The sequence below is a fragment of the Diabrotica undecimpunctata genome, chromosome 1 (genome assembly GCF_040954645.1).
Source record: "Diabrotica undecimpunctata isolate CICGRU chromosome 1, icDiaUnde3, whole genome shotgun sequence".
In the NCBI taxonomy this organism is placed as follows: domain Eukaryota; kingdom Metazoa; phylum Arthropoda; class Insecta; order Coleoptera; family Chrysomelidae; genus Diabrotica; species Diabrotica undecimpunctata.
The window spans coordinates 153,442,972-153,465,250 of NC_092803.1; the positions used below are offsets into that span (position 1 = coordinate 153,442,972).

The 22,279-nt window shown below is 32.5% G+C and overlaps 1 protein-coding gene across 3 annotated transcripts in view; it reads left to right on the forward strand.

Moving 5' to 3' along the window:
* The window catches only part of LOC140432397 (FERM and PDZ domain-containing protein 2-like), a 778,164-nt gene that overhangs the window by 594,709 nt on the left and 161,176 nt on the right, over positions 1-22,279 (forward strand). For all 3 annotated transcript variants that reach the window (XM_072520269.1, XM_072520270.1, XM_072520271.1), the window contains one exon: positions 20,842-20,994. In XM_072520269.1, the coding sequence (XP_072376370.1) occupies positions 20,842-20,994 (153 nt within the window). The remainder of the gene's footprint in view (positions 1-20,841; positions 20,995-22,279) is intronic.

Genomic DNA, 22,279 nt, shown 5'->3' on the forward strand with positions numbered 1-22,279 from the left:
TGACAATGACAATTTTTGGGAGCCGACAAAAGATGCAAAAAATTTTACCACTTTTACCCCCTGGTTTCCCCTAAAACGACTCCTCGTAGGGGGGAAACCGGAAAAAATCGATTTACCAAAAATCTGTACGCCGTAGAAAACAATGCTGCAATTAAAAACGTGCGTAACTGACATTCAAATCGCTGGTGGCTTCAAGCGCTGTTTCTGAGAGAACGGTTCATTCTACAGAAAAAGTGCTAATTTACCTTTTTGTACAAACTTATCTCAGCTACATCTTTTATTTAAAACATTTTTTCTATGGCCGACAGATTCTTGGTAAATCGATATTTTCCATTCCCCCCCCCCACGATGAGCATTTTAGGGCAAAGCCGGGGGTAAAAGTAGTAAACTTTTTGCATCTTTTCTTTTAAATCAAAATCGCAAAATTGTCATTCTCAGCAAAATTTCAGATGGTTTGTGTGATTTTTAAAAGTCAAATATCTGACGACTGGACTATTAAAGATTAATAATTATTCGGTGTGCGACTCGACGTTCGAAAATATTCCCACGAGGTTTCGTCCCACGCCCATCCACATAAATAGGGTGGTCGTTCCCTCCACGGAATAAGAAGCAAGCAAGCAATTTAAGTAATCCGGGCTGCGCCCATTTTGGCGACTCTGTGTCCCAGGATGTGGGCCCTTCGTGCCCAGGTTTTGGGGTTTTGTTAATTTTTTTTGGATGACTGTCGCCTTTTTGTTGGTATTTTTTGATTTTTTTGGTGGCCAAAGCCTTTATTTATTTATTTTTATTATTATTTTTTGAAGGTTGTCCTGAAAAAAAAGCATCAATTAATAAAATTTCCAGTGCTGTGTGCTTCTTCTGTTAGTACAAATACAAATTATCTAGACTTTATGTGTTTGCCAGGATTTGGTGTTTTGGCCTTTTGTGCTTCCATCCATGGAACGCATCATATCTTATTATCTCTCGCAGGATCGGGCTTGGATGTTTTTCTAATTCTGCAACTTAATTCTGGCTTTTTCTGCCATTTTTCTATCAGCCTTACTTGTTACAGTTCTCTAAACAGAAAGCGTTCAGCGACGTATCTGGGTACATTTGCCGCTTCTCTGAGGATCTTATTGTAGGCTGCTGTTTATCATCATTGCTTTTTTTACCTATAAGTTCTCTTATTGCTGCTCTGGTTGTTGCTATTTTTTGGATGGTTGTGTCCACGTGTGTGAAGGTTAAGCCTTGGTCCATAGTAACTCCTAGATATTTCGCTTATCTTTTCCATTCGATGGGATTATCTTGCACTAACAGGTCCATAGTAACTCCTAGGTATTTCGCTTCTCTTTTCCATTCGATGGGATTATCTTGTACTAACAGCTGTTCCTCTGTGGTTTCTCGTTTCTTTTTAAATATGAAAGCTTGTGTCTTTTTGAATTATTGATTGCTATTTTCCATTGGATACACCATTCTTCAATGTTATTCAATGCTGTCTGTAGATTGTTGACCGCTACTTGTAAGTTGCTGTATTTGGAAGCAATCGCTATGTCGTCCGCCATAAAGTCCGCTATCTGCTGTTTTTATCCTCATGGTTTCTTGTCTTTTTAGCTCTCTTTTTGGCTCTGTTCTTTTCCCTTATCATGACTTTGATCTCCTTGTTTATGCCTCTAAACCTTCCCATGTGTATGTCTATTTCTTCTTCAGTAGTACTATTTCTGAGTGCTTCTACGATGTTTTCGAACTCTAGGACTCTTTCTTCTATTTCTTGTAGATTGTTTATCACTGGGGCGTTGTTGTTTTCAATACTAACAAGGCTTTTGTAATTTTCCACTTTGTTTTCTTTCTTTTTCTTGTTGTTGTGTTATTTTCGTCCCATGTTCCTATTTCTAGTGGTATGGGGTTGTGGTGTTGTAATCCTTCGTTTAATGTTCTGATCTCGGTCTGTAGTCCTAGATTTTTAACTACTACTATGTCTAGATGGGTGGGTTGAGCATTTCCTGGGAAATGTGCCGGTTCGGTGGGCCCTATTACCATTGTGTCTTCATTGTTTGCTAGATAGTTGTTCAGTAATCTTCCCGTTTCTATTCGTAGCTCTATCGTTCCAGTTTGGTGATCTCGCATTTAGGTCTCCTATTATTATGGACGGCTTTTCTATATTCAGGAACGCGTTCAGGTCGTCGTCTATTATAGGATCTCGTGGCCTTACGTATGCAGAGGTGGTTCTGATATCTTCTTGCCTCATTTGTACTTTAATTATAGTTGCTTCTATAGTGTTTAGTTGTGGTATTAGTATTCTGGTGTGTGGAATTCCTTTTCTCACTAGGATAGCAGTGAGTCCTGAATTTGCCTTATGATCGTTCCGGTAGATGTCGTACCCAGAAAACTTTATGTTTATGCTGTTCGTCAATTTGGTTTCCTGTATTGCTACGACGTAGATTTCGTGTCTCTTGATTAGTTCGTCCAAAACATTTACATTTGTTCTTATACCGCCTGGATTCCAGGAGCCTATCGTCAAGTATCCCCTTTTTTCGTACCTTAGTTCAGTGCTATCTTTATACCCCCTATCGCTTTATACACCACTTTGGTGACTATTTCTCTCACCATGTGGGTTATTCCATCTTGTTGTTCTTTGGAAAATAGGATGGTATCTTCTGTTTCTGGTGTTTTCGTTGCTTGATCATATGATTACCCATTTGTTTTTGTTGGATGTTGCACCCTGTTGTTGGTTGGTGCTACTTGTACTCTGCGTCTACCCCAGGCATGTATCTTGGGGCATCCTCTAAAACTGGCTGGATGTTGCCCTTGACAGTTGGCACATTTTTCATTTTGTTCTTGTGGGATTGTGCACTATTTTGTCAGATGGTTTTCACCGCACTACACATCTTGGTTCTTTGTAACAGGCATTTTGGGCATGTTGGAATCCCTGGCAATCAAAACATTGTGTTGGCCCTTGACTTTTTCGTAGGTCTTCAATTTGTATTCTCATGTACATGAGATTCGTTATTTTTTGGCTTTGGGTACGTCTTCTTTTTCTACCGTTAGCACAAATCTAGGCAAAGATTTTTTATCTGTTTTCCTAGATCTCATGTAGGAAATATTTAGTGTTTTAATCTCATATTCTCTCTCTATAAAGTTTTCTTTAATGTCTTTGGCGGCTGTATTTGAGGGAAGTCATCTTAGAACCAGTTTTGGTTTGATGTTTTCCTTTAACGGGAATGCAATCCATTGTAATTTTGTTGTTTTGTTTCATTCTTCTAATATGTGGGTCATTTTTCTATATTCCTCTGGATTTCTTGTTTGTATAAGTGTCTCTCTGCCGTTTCTGGAGATTTTATTTACTGTATACAGCTTTTCTTTTTCGGCAATTTGAAGAATTTTTCCTGTTTCGTTAACACTTTGTAACTTGATTATAGCTTGGTTTGGCTATTTGCGTTTTCAAAAATATCCATGGTATCTTCCCTTGCCTTAATCGGAAGGGAATATGCATTATTTTTTTCTCTTTGTGTGTTTTCTTGTGTATTTTGATTTTTCTCCTTAGCTGACAAGGAGGGAAAATCTTCTTCTATGATTTTTGCGGTTTTTGAGGGCTATGCGTTTTTTCCCTTGTGATTATTGGTATTGGTATCTGGGATTTTTTTTCCTATTTCTTCTTCTTTTTTAGCCTTTGGGATTGCTTCCGTAGACTTCTTTTCTGGTTCTTTATTTGGTGCTTTTAAATCGTCAAATCTTTTGTCGATTTATTTTATGATGATGTTGCTAGAGATGGTTGTCGAGTTTTGCAATTCGCAATCCTTCTTATTTAGTTTATTTATGGTTTCTTTTAGCTTTAGAATTTTCTTAGCTTGCTTATGTCAAATTCAAAAATTAAAATGGCAAAATAATTAACATATGGACGGAGGAAATAGAAAAGGAACAATCGAAATATATATAGAAAAAATAAAAGTCATGATAGTTAATGATAAACAAATATGTAACCAAACAAGATACCTACATAAAGCAACCAAAATATATTATACAATAAACAAAACAATACTAAGATATAAAGAAATTAAAATAGAAGTACAAAAGAAAATTCACAATACTATATCAATACCAATAATAATACAGGCTAGTGAAAACTTGACCCTTAAAAAGAAACAGAAAGCAAAGATAAATGCAAAAGAATAAAGCATATTACGAAAACAGGCATGTGGGATAGGATGAGAAGTGAAGATGTAAAAAACAGCATTGGTAAAGAGCCAATATTGGCAAAAATTAAAACAAAACAATTGAATTGGTTCTGTCACGTGGTAAGAATGGTCAAAACTTGACTTGTAAAGAAGTCCAAGAAAGAAGTGGCTGGCTCAAATAGAAGAATAAGAAAGGGAAAGAGAAAAAACCGAAGAGAAGTTGAAGAAATTAGCAAAGAATAGAAGAGAGTGGAAACAATAGATAAATGATAAACCGGAATCACACTCCAATACTTAATGGGATGGAGAGTTGTAGAACAAGAATAATTGGTATTGTTTCGCTTGCAATGAGGATGTCGTTAAGAATATGTTACTTTGCTCCAAATGCAAAATGTATATGAAAAGTTTTGGCATATAATAAAAAATTAATTTTTATCTATCCAAATTATTCAAAATTAGTTATTTATTGTACAAGACGATAAAATTGTACTTTATCTTCGAGAGCGTTTGTTAGCGTCGAGACGTCAGTCGAGACGCTAATTATACTCGAGAAGATAATGCGATTTTATCGTCGTGTGCAATACAACGTTTTTTTCTATAGCAAGACTTCAAGTTCAGGTAAAAAATAGAATTTCAAAGAAAATTGTAATTTTTAGCACAAAAATCGCAATTGTGCTACTCCGTTGCTAGGGATATGAATTACTCTGTCAACAAATGTCAAACAAATGTTACGTTATGGTTTTTGCGGAGAATATTGTTGGGTTTTGTGTACAAACTGAATAAATACGAAATGGACGGAAAAGAATTGACACAAGAAAAGGAAAACCTGCCATCAGATGTAGAAAATGCAGCGTTGGAAGCAGAAAGTTTATTGTTGCCACAAAAATCTAGGATGATGTATGAGAAAGAATACCAGTCTTTTAAAAAGTGGAAAAGCATTAAGAATATCAATGGTGTGAGTGAAAAAATACTTCTGGCGTATTTTTCTGAAAAGTCGAAGAAAGCGATGCCATCGTCATTATGGTCGTATTATTCGATGCTGAAGCGTACGTTGTTGGTGAATGAAAATTGTGACATTTCTAAATTCAGCAAGTTAACCGCCTTACTAAAAACCCTGAGTGGAGGATACAAAGCTAAAAAGTCCAAAATCCTGGAGTCAGATGACATTATTAAATTTCTGACAGAAGCTCCTGATGACGTCTATTTGTTGATGAAGGTTATTGCTATTTTTGGTGTCCATGGAGCGACTAGGTCCGATGAATTGTACAAGTTAGAAGTGTTTAACGTGGACGACAGAAAATCGGTGATAATCGTTTCATTATCCGATACTAAAACCAAGCAGGAAAGGTCGTTTTGTATTACTGACAAGAAAAGTGGACTGAGTTTCTTGAAAATTGTGAGAAAGTATATTGCCTTGCGCCCCAAAAACGTACTTCACAGTAAGTTTTTTGTAAATTACCGACAGCAAAAGTGCACTACTCAACCGGTGGGGATTAACACTATATATAATATCCCCAAGAAGATTGCAGATTTTGTGAAACTTGCAAATTCAGAAATGTACACGGGGCATTGTTTCCGTCGTTCTTCAGCTACTATGTTCGCAAATTCTGGAGCTGATCTAGTAAAAGTTAAACATTTAGGTGGATGGTAATCGTCATCTGTTGCAGAATCTTACATTGAAGAGTCAATAAGCAATAAGATTGCTGTATCCAAGTGTATACTTGGCGGACCAGAAAATCAATCCAGTACCTCGAATCAAGTGTTTAAGCAAACGAGTAGAAGTTGTGATGCTCCAAAAATAGATATTTCTAATAATGTTAATTGTAAAATTTCAGTTGTTTTTAATCCTTAATGTGTTTGAATTTGTAAATTCTATTGAATAAAAAAAAAGTTAAAACATTTTATCTACTCTTGCTGTTAAAGTGTCACTTTATCTACCCTTGCGGTTAAAGTGATACTTTATCTACTTGAAACAGTTTTTATAGCAACACTTTAACATTAGCTATGGAAAAAAAGTATTTTAATATTATTTGTTACAAAATAAATGCAATTATTTTCTTTGAATAAATAAATCTTTATTAAATTGGAATAATTGTAACACCATAATTAAGAACATCGTGTTCCCAATATGACCAAGGACTAATTTAGATGATTTTTAAACCGACTAGTAAATATTCAAAACTTATTTTCGAGTCTTATTTCACTTTAAAAACCAGATTATTTGCTGAAAATTTTTATGTATTGGAATTACTCCTAAAGTACGATTTGGAATTCGAGCACTGTTATGGGGTAAATTTAGAAACTTGTTTACTGGTATGTTTTATTTCATTTCAAGATTTTTGCTTATTTGGTATTATATCTTTGAAATTGCATATATATATATATATATATATATATATATATATATATATATATATATATATATATATATTATAACAAAGAATTCATCTAGAAATTAATAATGGAAACACCCACACATTCGCTTGAAAACGGTTTATTAAGTATATATTACGATTTTCTTTCCAATAAGACTACATCTTATCGTCTTTTATGTGACACTACAAAAACTCACAATACGAGTAGACCAATCTTCTAAGCCGTCAATAGAAAGAAATATACAGCCGAAATCATAATAGCGCGAGGCGAGAAATGAGAAATGAAAGATTCTTTGTAAACAATACATTAATACATGAAAGAAATATATTAAAGAAGCCTATACAACACATATACAAGAAGAATTATTTAACTATAAGAATTTTTATATCAATGGGTATATTATTGGCGTCATTTTTTCTTTTCTTAAACATTTTTAAATCACTTTCAAAAGTCTTTTTTAAAGACCAATTACATGCTATTATTATTTTTGTTGATATTACTTGATTTTATATAAATAAGTGAAATATCGTCCAACATAGTCGTCAGAGGTATACACCTTAAAAATATTGATAACATAATTTTAATGTCCTCTCTTTTAAAATATATAATACATGGCTGAATTGTCATTATAAGTGAGGCAAATAAAAGACAAATTTTGATTTGTTGACTTAAAGAAGGCCATCCTAACATGCCACATGACAAATAAAAGGAGAGTATATAACGAATATATTAATATAGAAAAAAACAAAGAAGACGACTACCCAAAGGGCACTACACAGTATCTTCATTATTAATGAACGTATAGCGACACACAAGATGTATGCTATATAGCAAATGAAAGGGGATGACATACCAAATATATTCAGATAGAAAAAACAAACAAGGCGACTACGAACTAGACTGTGGGTAGACCATACAGTAAGGCAAATCCCACTCCTTTGGAAAAAAGGACAGCTTCACGATTGAACATCGCAAATCTAAATATAAGCAAAGATGAAAAAGTCTACGAACTCGAAGAAGACATCAACGACTTAAAATGGGACATAATTGTTCTAGAAGGAGTAAAAAGAAAAGGGGAAGAGTAGACGAGACGAACAAAGCCTAGATGGCGTAGGCGTTCTAATTTAAAAGAAATATGCACATAAAGTAGAGGAATTCGTAGAATATCTGAAAGAATGGCAATGATTAGGCTAAATGTAAACGAGAACATCTCCCTGAAAATTATTCAAGTATACGCTCCAACCGCAGCGCATCCCAATGAAGAGATAGACAAATTTTATGAGAAAATTGCAGAAACTAGCACGAATTATCACAGCACGTATACGATGATAATACAAAACTTCATCGCTAAGATCGGACGACTTGAAAAAACCGAAAACTATAGAACAATTCGGCTCTGGAGTTAGAAATAAGAGAGGAGAAACTTCCTACAAGCCCACAAATACTATGCAATGAACACATTCTATAAGAAAAAACCTAAAAGAAAGTAGACGTGGCTATCCCGAGATGGAAAAACTTGGAACGAAATAGATTACATACTGTGTAACAAAACAGATATTATACAGGACGTAACAGTAATAAATACGGCGTCAGTAAGTAGCGATCACCGAATGGTTAGAGTCAAATTAGAGATAAAACCTAATAAAAATAGAAATAAATTTAGAAAAACTTGGAATATAGACACAGATAAACTAAAATCTAATACAGAACAATATAAAAGCAAGTTAAAATCCGCGAAAGTATTAAATCTAGATAAATTTAGCTTAAATGAAATCAATGAAGTCATAACAAAAGAACTATTAAATGCAAGCTCAGAAGTGGCAACCTCTATCAGAAAACGAAAAAAAAACGAATCATGACGCACGGGAAAAGATAAAGTGGACGTATATACACCATTGTTTACTTTACATCAACTTGTAAGAAAGCTTAAACAGCTAAAGTAGACAGGTAATAAAAATCATAAGGATAATCACTAACATTCATAGGAAAATATAGCAGTTCATGACTTTAGGGAATCGCCATGTAAGTGTCACTGTAAATCGCGCGTAAAAAATAAATTAAATTGAAAGCGCTTTTAAATTTTAATTAAACTCCTATTTTAATTAATGCACGGGTTTATACATGAAAAGCGTCCAAAATACGACAATCTAAAACAATAACTGTTTTCATTTACTACTTTTAGAGGCATTGGGCTGTGTAATATAGCGGGACTCCAATTATATTTTACCCACGGTGCAATAAAATTATTTCAACAAAAATAAAAAGTTTTATGGATTATGGGTTTTCAATGTGCTTTTTAACCCATTACGCTAAAAATATGTACACGGTGATTTCACAAAAAACTAAAGTTCATTTTCAATTGGTGGATTTGTGTTTTAACTGTGGTGTCACTAGCGGCTTTTGCTAACCAATTTTATAAAATCCACAAGGAAATTAAATTCCTGCAGATGGCTGTAGACCATGTATCACAAAAAGAGGTTTAATTCTTTGTAAGTAGGTATATTTAAAAAAACCCTTAGAAGGGCTACAATAAAATAACAAACGTTTTCGAAATAATAATTCCATCATCAGGCTAAAAGCAGGTTAACATGCCTGAGCCACCAAAATATTAGGGTAAAACCCTTTACAGAAGTTAACGTTGCCAAAAAATGTACATATTGTTGTTAAAAGTGAAGGATGTAAAGTTGCCTGAAGTTAAATCTAATAAAATCTTAAACATCCTTCACTTTTAACAACAATATGTACATTTTTTGGCAACTTTAATTTCTTTAAAGGTTTTACCCTAATATTTTGGTGGCTCAGACATGTTAACCTGTTTTTAACCTGATGATGGAATTATTATTCCGAAAACGTTTGTTATTTTAATGTAGCCCTTCTAAGGGTTTTTTAAATATACGTACTTAAAAAGAATTAAACCAATTTTATAACAAAATTCTTTATAGCAAATTAAATAAGCCAGAGCAGGAAGATCATGAATAAAAAATATATTGCAGTAATTAACGGATAAAAATACGGTAGAAAAGATTCATATGGCTCTAATAATCAAGTAAAAGCATGCGGTACTAATTTGACGAAAACTACAGAAAGCATTGTATAGGTTTCGAATAGACCAATAATATTGTTCTTTCTCTGTTGGTGCCTATTCGTTTCGAATATTGGTTATAATTCTGGCTATAATTATTTTATTAAGTGATGCTTTAAATAGATTAGTTGTTGTGGAGAACCATTTCCTCAGGTTTTTAACCATGATATTTTTCTTCCTCCAATTCCTTGTTTTCCGAATACTTCACCTTGAAGGATTATTTTCCGTAATCTGTATTTAGTGCCGTTTCTCATTATATGTCCGAGATATTCTTACTTTCTCCTTTTAATGGTATACATCACCTCTCTTTCTTTCACCATTCTATGTAATACAGTCTCGTTGGTTATCTTGTCCGTCCATGATATTCTTAGGATTCTTCTGTATGGTCACATCTCGAAGGCTTCAAGTTTTTTCTCCATCGCTTCAGTGAGTGTCTAGGATTCAATTCCGTAGTATAATATCGAGAAGATATAACATCGTAGTAGCCTTACTTTTATCTCCAGATTAAGGTTGTGGCTTTTGAAGAGTTTGGCCATGTTGTTGAATGTACTCCTAGCCTTCTGTAATCTACATGTTACTTCTTGTGAGTGATCCCATTATTCGTTTACTATTGTTGCAAGATAGGTAAACTGTTTTACTTGGTCCACTGGTGTATTCTTGATAAACAGTTGGACGTGTTTAATTTTATTTTTGCTGATGACCATAAATTTAGTTTTTGATATGTTTACTTGTAGTCCAAATCTTTCACTTACTTCATTAACTTTGTTTATTAGTTGCTGTAAACTGTTTAAACTGTCTGCAAAAATAACATGTCATCTAACATGCTCCCGACTTCTTGTTACTTCGTATGTATATATATATATATATATATATATATATATATATATATATATATATATATATATATATATATATATATGTATGTATATATATATATTTATATATATATTTATATATATATATATATATACATACATATATATATATATTTCTTTGTAGTACCAATTGACTTCTGGACGAAAAGTATTCCCATTTGGCATCCGTGAATATTCACGGGCCACAATATACAGCGAATTCTGTTGCGGTACCAATTGGCATCAATCGCTGTTGCGGTTTCTTTGGCATCGATTGGCTTTGGACCTTTAGCATCCATTGGTTTATGACTCAAGTCGACAATAATACCTAAAGGTTTCGGTGGAATTCTACCTGAGTCAATTCATCTGTTCAGTCATTGTAATATTTTGTTGTCGAAACGGATGTTTAAAAATTTAACTTGTTAGAGTATATTACTCTATCTATAAATTGTAGGCAGGTAGTTATTGCTTTTTTCGAGATTGAATATTTTTCTTTTAAAATTATGACAGCTTCAAATTTGATTTAATTTGCTAAATACTTTTATTTTACATTTTTTAAGCTCAGTAATTTAAAAATGTTTTATCGTCTTTTAACAACTTCTAGTCTGATTATTCCCTGAGTAAAAGAGCTCTGTTGTAATGAATTATTTGGTATTACTAAAGAAATTCTGGTATAGTAGGATTAAATGTTAAAATTAAATGTTACAATGACTGTAACTTCATGTCTTGGGCTGTTACGTCGCATTATGGGCTATATGGGCTGTATTTTCTCGTTCTTGTTCGTATTTCTCTTCGATTTGCATTTTCGATGACACTTTCCAATATTTTAGCAAATTCAAAGTCCATGAAAAATACTTAGAAAGCAAACAAAAGTACTTATAAGAGTATACGACCATTTGATAACACTCACTGTGAAAATTTTTGCAAGTGAAGATGTTTAAGACAACAGGCACATTATTGCCGAACGCAAAGTGCACATAACTTTCTCCTTTATTTTTTGGTATCTGACTTCTTACAACTGTGTGTATTTTTCTTTCCTCTGCCCATACTTCTCGTACGTCACTGAATCTGGTTTGATGTGGTATTATATAATAATAGATGCACAATCAAAACGAACCAGATTCTTTTACATTAAAAAGAGATAAAATATTATGTCCATATACTATGAAAAGCAATAATTAAAAAAGAGTCGTATTTTAACACATATTTGTTTTTCTTTAACCGTTTGTTAATAAATAATATATCAAAATTTATTCGACATAATGTATGTTTTATTTTAAGGCTGTAACATAAAAATAAGAATTACCTGTTATGAAGGCACTACATAGGTAATTATTATCTGTACCTAATAAAAACCAATTTTATCAAAATCAACCTAGTTTGAAATATATGGAGTCTCGATTATATCTCATGGTTGTGTTTGCCCTACGTAGAAAAAAATAAAATAAAATTACTGAAATCTCTTGGGAATTGAAGTACTCAAGAATTGAAAAGATGTTGAAATTACTGTAACTTTGAAGAAGTTGAAAATCAAATGTTTAAAGGTACACTTCTTTTAAACAAAATTCAGAATCAGTATTTTATCTCTTAACTTCATTAGAAGTGAATAATAAAGAAGTTATATACATACAAAAGGTTTTTGTAAGAAACACAGTTGCAAACATATAATTTACAAAATTTCTTGGTCTCTCTTTTTAAAATGGCGATACATAGCTTTCAACGTAAACAAAGTTTTAGGAGTAGTGTCCACTTAATAGCTTCTAATGGTAATAGTGGGTTAGGGACAATTAAAACCTAGTTAATGTTTAAAATTTGCCAATGTTTTTACTTTATTTTAAGTCTTTATCAAGGCTATACATGGCACATACCTATAATGGTACATAAAATGATCCATTGTGATTTATATACAGTGAGGTCCTAAGGTAACGGATAAATTCAATATTTTTGTAACTAAAAATCTTTTGACGAAATCCTCATGTAGGTCGGTTTTTATTTTTTGTTGTGCATTTTTTTCAATAGAATCTTTTTATACAGGGCGTGTCGTGTAACAGTGGCCAATACCAACTTTCTTATTTTAGATACAACACCCTGTGTATTATTATATTTTTGAATTTCTTAGAATATTAGGTAAAATTTATATTTAATCTTCTATTCTTATCTTTAACCGTTTTTAAGTAATCGAGGTTGGAAAAGTGACATTTCGTGTATTTTTCCTCACAAAATCTAAACAGTTCGACCTAGAGTAAAATGGTTTTTACATTATTACTTACACATTACTTTTTAATATGCTATCTAGTGGTATCAAACCCAGAGATGATAGGATTATATTCAAAATGACAAATTTTGAAATTTAGGGCCGACCACGACAATTTTCGTATTTTATTTTTATTTAATACCACTAGATAGCATATTAAAAACTAAGATAGTAATATAAAAACTAATTAAAATGGACCAAATCCAATAGTTGGCTGTATACCCTGAATCAATATAAAGACAAAAGCTTTTTGTAAATACAAAAAGCTTTTGTCTTAATATAAAAACCATTTCACTCTAGATCGAACTGTTTAGATTTTGTGAGCAATTGTCACTTTTCCAACCTCGATTACTCAAAAACAGTTAAAGATAGGAATAGAAGATTGAATATAAATTTTATCTAGAATATTCTTAGAAATCAAAAGATATAATAATATACAGGGTGTTGTATTTAAAATAAGAAAGTTGGTATTGGCCACTCTTACACGACACGCCCTGTATAAAAAGATTATATTGAAAAAATGCACAACAAAAAACAAAAATCGACCTGTACGAGGATTTCGTCAAAATATTTTTAGTTACAAAAATATTGAATTTATCCGTTACTTTAGGACTCACATGTCGTATGGAAATAATCAACATTGACCACACCGGGTTTATTTAAAAAAAAATAGCCTCGATAAAAACGTAAAATAGGTAAAGTCTATACGTTAGCAATTGTACAAAACCCACTATTACCATTAGAAACATAGACTAGTTAGAAACTTTATTTTAAAACTAGAACAGCTAAGAAAAAATGAATGTTTGTCCAACCTCAAATTCTATCCACAACATTTCATTGGATTTACAAACTCCAAGAGAAAATATTAATATGACGACGTTTTAAAACGTTAATAAAATTAGGTTTAATTCAATAAGAAAGTAATGAAGGATACATTAAAACTATAGGATTGTAATAGAATATTTTATTGAAACTCGTAATCACTTGAATGAATTATTGTGATTTATATTTATTTTGTACAAATACTTTTATTGTGTCCCATTTCCTGTTTTTAAAAACATTTGGATACTTTTCTACCAAATTTAAAACTTCCATTTTTTTTGGCGGAATTTTCTTCTTAATATGACGTGCAAAGAATTTTTGCGTAAGTTCTTTTTCCTCTTTTGTCCATGGAACTAAAATACGTTTACCTTTCTCCTGTATTCTATTTTGTGACGGGATGTTTACTTCATTTTGTTGAAGAATAGGTTGATTAGTATTTTCTTCGTCACTATCAGCTTCTTCTGCGTCTTCCAATATCTCGTTATCGACTTCAATCTCATTTAAATTTCGATTTTTATATTGGTCAATATTAGTGTTTTAAGCGAGCAATAATATTTTGGAAACTTTTGCGGTTTGGTAAATATCTGACGGGAGACGATACCACTCATCATGAGTTTTTGAGGTATGCCCCATAAATTTTGCTAGTTGTTCTAGTTCACCCTTTTCCATTTTTAAAATTTGTATTATTGTTGCTAAGTGTTTTCTGAGGCGAGTTGACGTGAGGGTAGTGATTTTGTTTGCATCATTCAACACCTTAGAAGCATGCTTTCTGAGAACATGATATCCACTGATGCAGGTAATAGTATTCGGTATGCCAAATAGGTATTCGTTGTAAGAGGTAAAAAAATTATTCCTATATTTAATTAAAGTATCAACTCCACTTTTGGTCAATTTGTCAAACAGAACAGGTACGCCTCTACCTCTCTTACCTCTTATTACTATGCGTTTTAAAGAGTGAACTAAAATTTTCTCGGTTTCTGTTAGGACTTTCTCAAACTCTTTAGAAGATTGAGAATCATGATGTTTTAAATAAATATCTAAAGGTAATCTCTGCAGCTCCCCTACTCGTCTCTTATTAAAAAGTAGTAAGCTGCAATATGTACCTTCGAGCAGACATTTGTACGCTTGTGTGTTATTCACATTTTCATCCAGGTGAGTTATTGAAGATGTTATAAGCTCATCCAGATAAGTCTTCATTTTCTGAAAAAAATATGAAGTGGATATTGATAAGAGTGGATTGCATTCTCATTTACATTTGAGATTCAGAGGACCTTGTCCCCTTAAGCAGAACGGACAACTTTCCAATGGAGAAGCCAAGCGTCACTGATGAGGTCTGGCGGACCGAAACTGCTGTTTGGCGTTTCACACTTGATGGGTTGTGTTGATCTGCGACCATTGGATCAATAGTATAATTCAATGCCAGTAGGTGTATTACCCCTCGGAGTAGTGGTTTTTGTTGATCCAAACATAATTGGTTGGGTTTCGGTGACCTAAACCGATCAGTAAAGGGCTCTTGTTGTTCCAAGTTGTACATGGGTGACCTGGCAGCATTGCACACGGAACACCGGTGATGACATATTAAATGTTGATCAGTTAAGAATGGATTGCATTCTCATTTACATTTGAGATGCAGAGGACCTTGTCCCCTTAAGCAGAACGGACAACTTTCCAATGGAGAAGCCAAGCGTCACTGATGAGGTCTGGCGGACCGCAACAACTGTTTGGCGTTTCACACTTGATGGGTTGTGTTGTGCTGCGACCATTGGATCAATAGTATAATTCAATGCCGGTAGGGGTATTAGCCCTCGGAGTAGTTGTTTCTGTTGATCTAAACATAATTAATTGGGTTTCGGCGGCCTAAACCGATCAGCAAATGGCTCTTGTTGTTCCAAGCTGTACATGGGTGACCTGGCAGCATTGCACACGGAACACCTGTGATGACATATTAAATGTTGATCAGTTAAGAGTGGATTGCATTCTCATTTACATATAAAATACTAGCTTTTATCCTCGATTCGATTGTGATGGCGTCTTCTGCCGAGAAGTATCCCTTGAAAATACAACTTTTTTTAATAAAATGTATCATCTGTGCTTATTTGTGTCCCTGTCAAAATTGCAAAAATAATCAATATGATCGGTTAAAAAGTTAAACAGGGAATGCGAAAAAAAAACAAGCCGACAAACACCTTACACTCACATTTATAATATTAGTTAATATTTTCACAGAAAAAAAGACAATGCATAACCAGAGATAGATAAAAACTAAGCATCTTAACGAAAGAATCTTATTAACACAGCGCCAAACCACATTTTCAAAATTCACAACATTTTTAATGCATTTACAACCCCTAACATTAAATGCTTTTTAATACACAACGTTTTAGCAATGTGCTTCAAAAAATTATACACATGGCGCTGAGAAATAAGGTTATAAAACCTTTCAAAAAGAATAAAAGACTGCAGATAACAAGAAAGTAAGATAAAACCAATAATATATTGTAAATCCAAAAACTAAACAAAAAATATCCATTCTAAGAATTAAACTCAAACGCGAATCGACCAGATGTTACTCGAACCTTTATAAACCTGGAATCTAAGACAATCTAAGTGACTAACTGGCTTCCAAAATCGTATCACATCCTGTAGATGCCAATTGAACCGCTAAGCTGTAACGACATGAATATCGCTTCAACTCAATATACACAAATCGATGGTGGCGCTGCTTATTTTTTGCCTCGAACTACGATTTATTTACGAATCAAAAAACGGTCCAATTGGATTCCGGGTTCATATCGCGTAAAGAGCCTTATAATATCATCCACTATGCGTTTCTGATATTATTTTGAAGAGGTCAATTGGCATCCGAATACCGGATGCCAATTGACCAGCGGAAGCCAATTGAACCTACAACTTTACATGTGGGAAGTCAATTGTTACCGTAAATAAATATATATATATATATATATATATATATATATATATATATATATATATATATATATATATATATATGTATGTATATATATATATATATATATATATTTATATATATATTTATATATATATATATACATACATATATATATATATATATATATATATATATATATATATATATATATATATATATATATATATATATCCTTGAAATCGAGTCCTTAATTTTTAAAAAACATAGGCAAAATTCGGACAAATTCCTTTTATAACACTCGTTTCACTTATGTTATTCCACTTCAAATGTCCTCTTCTACATTAATTAGAAATCATTTATTTACACTAGAAAGAAGGTGTTTAATTACCTAACACTCGATATACGATCCTCAAGCAATATCCCCTTCCGTAAAGCAATCAAAAAGTTTGTATTATTTAAGTGTTACTATAGTATCCAGGAATTTTTTGAGTTTTGAGTTGACAGTTGTGCTAATTGATAGCTTTGTTATTAGGGAACTGTTATAATTAGTATTTAATGTATCTTGTACTTTGTACTGCGTCATGTGTTTTTTAAATGTAACTCATTTTACAAAACAACAAATTTCTCTCTCTCTCTCTCTCTCTCTCTCGCTCTCTCTTTGAATTTAAGATTAGATTAGATTGGATTTTGACACTCAGTAATGACTTAGAGTACGCAAAAAACTCAAGCAAAAGTACGATAAAAACTAAGGTAATATTCAAATATTATATTGATCTTCTTACAATTTATAAACACTAAGGAAACATTATGTTCCCGTGAGAGCTGATTCTAAAGATCAGTATATTGACTAGCAGTTAGTCTATAAATTGTACATCCTTGAAAATGTCCTTTAGTGCAAACTGGCTATTACTATTACGTGAAGTAATAGGATTAACATTTTACGATCGAGTTATAAAATGGACGCGTATATCGATTCGTCAACGAGAAAAAGTATTATATCTTTACATGTGAGCAACAACATACAACGTTGTAGTTGATTTACAGTTTTTAGTATTTTTGAAAACTATGTCTTAAAAAATCTTCATTGTATATTACCTGCACTAGTTTGTCTTCTTATTGTTTGCAGATGATGACCTAATTTATGATTTATTTTTTATATTATGTTTCTGTTTTCCCGTGAAAATTTAACGATTTCTTGGTATACCGGAACCCAAAGGTTGGTAACAAGAGAGTTGATGATATCAGATGTTGGGTAACATCTGATTCATGCTACTCAAACGATGAATCTGTACAAGCGATCACATTAAGAATAAAATTAAAGAAATTTGAAAAACAGTAACTAAAATGAATATTTCCTAAAACAATGCAAAAGATAAACAAAAGGAGCAATATCTAAGATCACCGTATAGAAACAATAACCAACAAATAAGCATATAGAGAAAGCATTATAGAGAACATGTGGACAAGCTTAAGATACTTGATTATAGAAACAGAATAAACACAACTGAACAGTAAACACATTTGAACAGTAAAAAAAAGTAGTACAGTAGGCGGTAATGCAAATTAGCCCGAAATATTTTCTGTATTTTTTAAATTTAAATTATATGTTTAAAATTTAATAAAGTAATTTTAATATGTATTTATTATTTTTATAGATTTTTATAGAATTAATAAAGTTTACATGCTGTGTAATGGTCACCCCTTGTCACGTAAATGATCTCTTCCAATTGTTTACTGTGACTATTATTTCGTAAAAAGCTATATTTAATATGTGTTAGAAATCTATACCAAAGTATAAATATGAAAGTTTAACTTAAAACCTTTTACTAAAAACTCTTTTAGTCATATTTTAATACAATTTTTAAACTGATAATTGTAAAATTCCAACATTATATTTATATGAAATAATTTTAAGATGAGAAATGTATAGAATAAAAATTAAATTCCGATTTCATAATGACAACCTAAGCTTAACCTTAACTAATTATCCCAGTCTGGTCATGCAAAAATCATCGATTTCACGACAAAATTTTTCGCAGATATCTGAAGCTTTTAAGACATAGATAGGGGTTACTACCAAGTTTTAAGAGCCATAAACGAAACAAAATGCAATACAGTTCTGAGAGAAAACGCTCCACGAGCTGAACATTTCAACCTACTCGATGAAAATATATCTGTTTAACAAGATATACAGAACACTCTTCTGCAAGATGGGTTCTTTTTCTTAGGGTGTCTATTCGTTCCGTATGTTGATAATTATCATAACAATTCTTCACCGCGTTACCTAACAATTCCGTAGATAAAATCAAGTGGTCAAATTCTTTCTGAGTATGCAGTAGGGCTTTTGAACCAAACAGGATCAGCTGTATTGGAAAATTCTATCAATTTGACTTGTTGACTTAATGACAAGTTAGACTAAGAGTAGAGAGAATGTACGTCATGTACGGCCTTGGACGGGCCACTGACTAAATTATTTCGGATAATGGTTGTTTGAGAGAAACCGAAGTGCTCAGTATGGCTTTTGGTGGCAAAAATTTACACCTACTTAGAGTATTGGCTATAGGGTAGAGTAGACCAATTGTACTGATGTGTCGTTTGTCATTACTATTTACTTGTCTATTGCAGTTGATAAGTCTTTGGATTGAATGAGAGCGGTGTAGAACTTCATCGTTAAAAAATGTAAAAAAACAGAGGCTCGGTTGAGTTAAGTTCTTTGATGCACTAGAGACTGGTTTATTATTACGATCTGATCCAAACTAGAGCACTAGAGATTGTGCTATTAAATCAGGTGAAACTTATTGTTTCTGTACTTGATTTTTGCAGAGAGGGAGGAGATAATGAGGTATCCATTTTACGTTTTTTTGTTAGTTTTCCTGTTTTCGGTTCTTATTCAGCCCGTTTCATACGCTAAATCTTCTTCATCGGTGCAGTATTCAAGTTTATCTGCTTTTAATTTCTATTGTGATTTATTAGCTCTTGCGGTTAACCCTGTATGTTGTTCGGCTTTTTCCAGTTGTGCTAATCTCTCTTCCATATCGGCGATTATTTGACTCAACCATTGATTATCCGTATAAAGTCTCTTAACATTTTCTTCTGAGTGACACCATGCATTATAAAGCGACTGCTCATTTTGTGAACGTTGTGTATTCTCTGCGAACATCGCATTATTTTGTTTAACTATTTATAGTAGTGCGTCCGTTTCGGTATGAATAGGAAACATTATAAATATTTAAATATTTCGCTTACCTAAGTATACTTGAATTTTTCGTGATAATTTACAGCCATGGCCATTGATATCACTCACGACTAATGATATCTTAATTACTACTTAATTACCACTGATTAGATAGCGGAGCTCTGAATACGTCTATATTATATACACTTGGACGGTCAAATGAATAATCATCTTGAAAATGATACTGAATAAAATAGAATGTGATCCTTGCATGAATGTTATGGACTGCTGGAAGAAATTTGACATAACAAAATGCTTCGTAAACATAAAAGAATCATTGCAAGAAGCCATACACATTGAAATCATGTGGAAAAAACTGGAAAAAACTGTGGCCTGTTCTCACTACGGGAAATGAGGAAGAATCTGTCGAAGTTTAAACTTTAACTGCAAGTGGAATAGGACAAGATGGGTTGTAACAGATAGAATCAAGTGACGTTTATGAGTTGCTTAACAGTGCATATAGATCAAGTGATGTACAGTGAATCGCAAGATGAAGATTTGCCTGAAGTCAACTTAAAGGAAATGTTAAATTCACAACCCAAGAGGCGGCTTAAAAAATCACTGAAACGTGACATTTAATTTAAAAAATCTTAGTGAAGGTATAAGAATGGCAAATGAGCTTTGTGATTTCTTTATGATAAATGATCCATCTATGGAATAAAGTTTTATAGTTATTTGAACCATTGCCTAAACCGGAAGATAATATGTAATTAATGAATATGTATGGTTAACAACTTCAATTAAACGATTTTTTATGTATTTTCTTTTTTTATTTCGTCCCCTAGGAAGTATCTCCTATAACCCCATATAAATTATCATTCCATATTAACGGTTTCTGTATTCACGGCATATTTGCGGAACATATACACCGCCAATAAAGAGCTTCTACTGTAATTTATAATTTTGTGTCACTTTATTAGTAGAATTTTTAGTACCGCTAGTAAACAGGTACAAGTATACCGTACTGCTACATTATATACTGCTGAAACATACGTTAAACCTTATTTATTACCTTAGTTTTATGGTTTCCCACTGTGTACATTAATAATAAAATTTGTCTATCCCGTAAGAAATGATCACATTCACTCATTCTCCTTTCAATATATTACGGGTGACGTTTTCTTGTTCATTCTCCATTATTTTCCATATTTTTCAGATGTGGATCTACGCTTTAGGTGAAACTCTGAAAAGGGCCACGTTGACTAGCCACGTCGCTGCTTCTCGCTTAAGTGCTGAGTTATGTCAAACCTTTACGGAGATGACGCATCCCCAGGCCAGTTCGAGGGCGTCATTGATGCATTTATTAGACGTGAGTATACTTTTGACAATAATTCTCTTTTGAGGAAAAAGTTTGTGACGGTAAACAGGGGTCGCTACTAAAATTTTGAAATACACATTAGGTTATAAATTAGTAAGTATTTTGTCCTCCCATAGAGTGGTCTTATGTGTTAAACCTAAAAGCAAGTAATTAAACTTAATCATAGTAGGAATCAGAAGATTTCTTTATTGTCGAAACTAAAATTCAGATATTTGTTTACTGCGCTTTCTACAATATACAAAACAGACATATTGATGAATTATACTACAAGGGAATCTACAATTTATATTCCACAACCTTTTGATCCACCACGTTAACAATCCTTCGCGAATTAGTTTCTAGTACTTACGAATATATCTAAATCTCAAACGTCTTTTTGCTGTAATTTCCCTTTTTTCCTTTTATTCTAAATGGTACAATTTTAATAGTTAAAACATTTGTGATACTTATTTACTTGACTCAATCGTGCGAGCAGCTGCTTAAAATATGAGTTACATTGTAATTAGGATTTTTCAACTTATATCGTAAGTATCTGCTTAAACGTTTGTGTTTAAGTAAGTAATTACCAAAAATGTTTTCCTAACAGTCAACATTTTCCCCTTTTGTTATTGTTAAATTAAGTAGAACTTCTTACTCTTAGGTTTCACTAAGGATGATTCGATAGGTTGAAAAACATTTTAAATTTCAAATAATCCATTTTAAGTAATTTTCTATAAATACTTCTCTTACAAAAAGAAGTTTTTATATTATTTTTCAATTTAATGTATGGTATAGAACCAACTACTGGAAAAATTTTCAGTCGTGATCTTAATAAGTAATTTAGATGCCATCCAGCGATTTGTACTAAGATGGGTTGTTAAGGGAACTTCAGGTACGATGGCATTCAAAAGGATTTGGATATAACTGTTAATATTACCCTTTGAAAATGTACTCACGAACAACCACTTTCTCAACACAATAATGGTGAAGCCATCCAGCTCCATAATAACACATATCTGGTTAGACAACTCAAGAGGAGAAAGATAGTTTAGAACTTTGAGTTATTTAGTAGCAAAAAGCGAAAAGCAGTGATCACACATTAGGTTTTTCCCATTTTACAAAATTATAATAAATGGTGAAAACATTTTTGTCTGTCTGTCAGTGAACACAACCCATCTGTTATTAGAATAGATAGAATGATAAATAAGGTATTGAGTGAGAGCTTATAACCCAAAGATGGTTACAGGTGAAAAATTTGACCTATGACAATTTCGATACGTTTTAGAATTTTATTGAT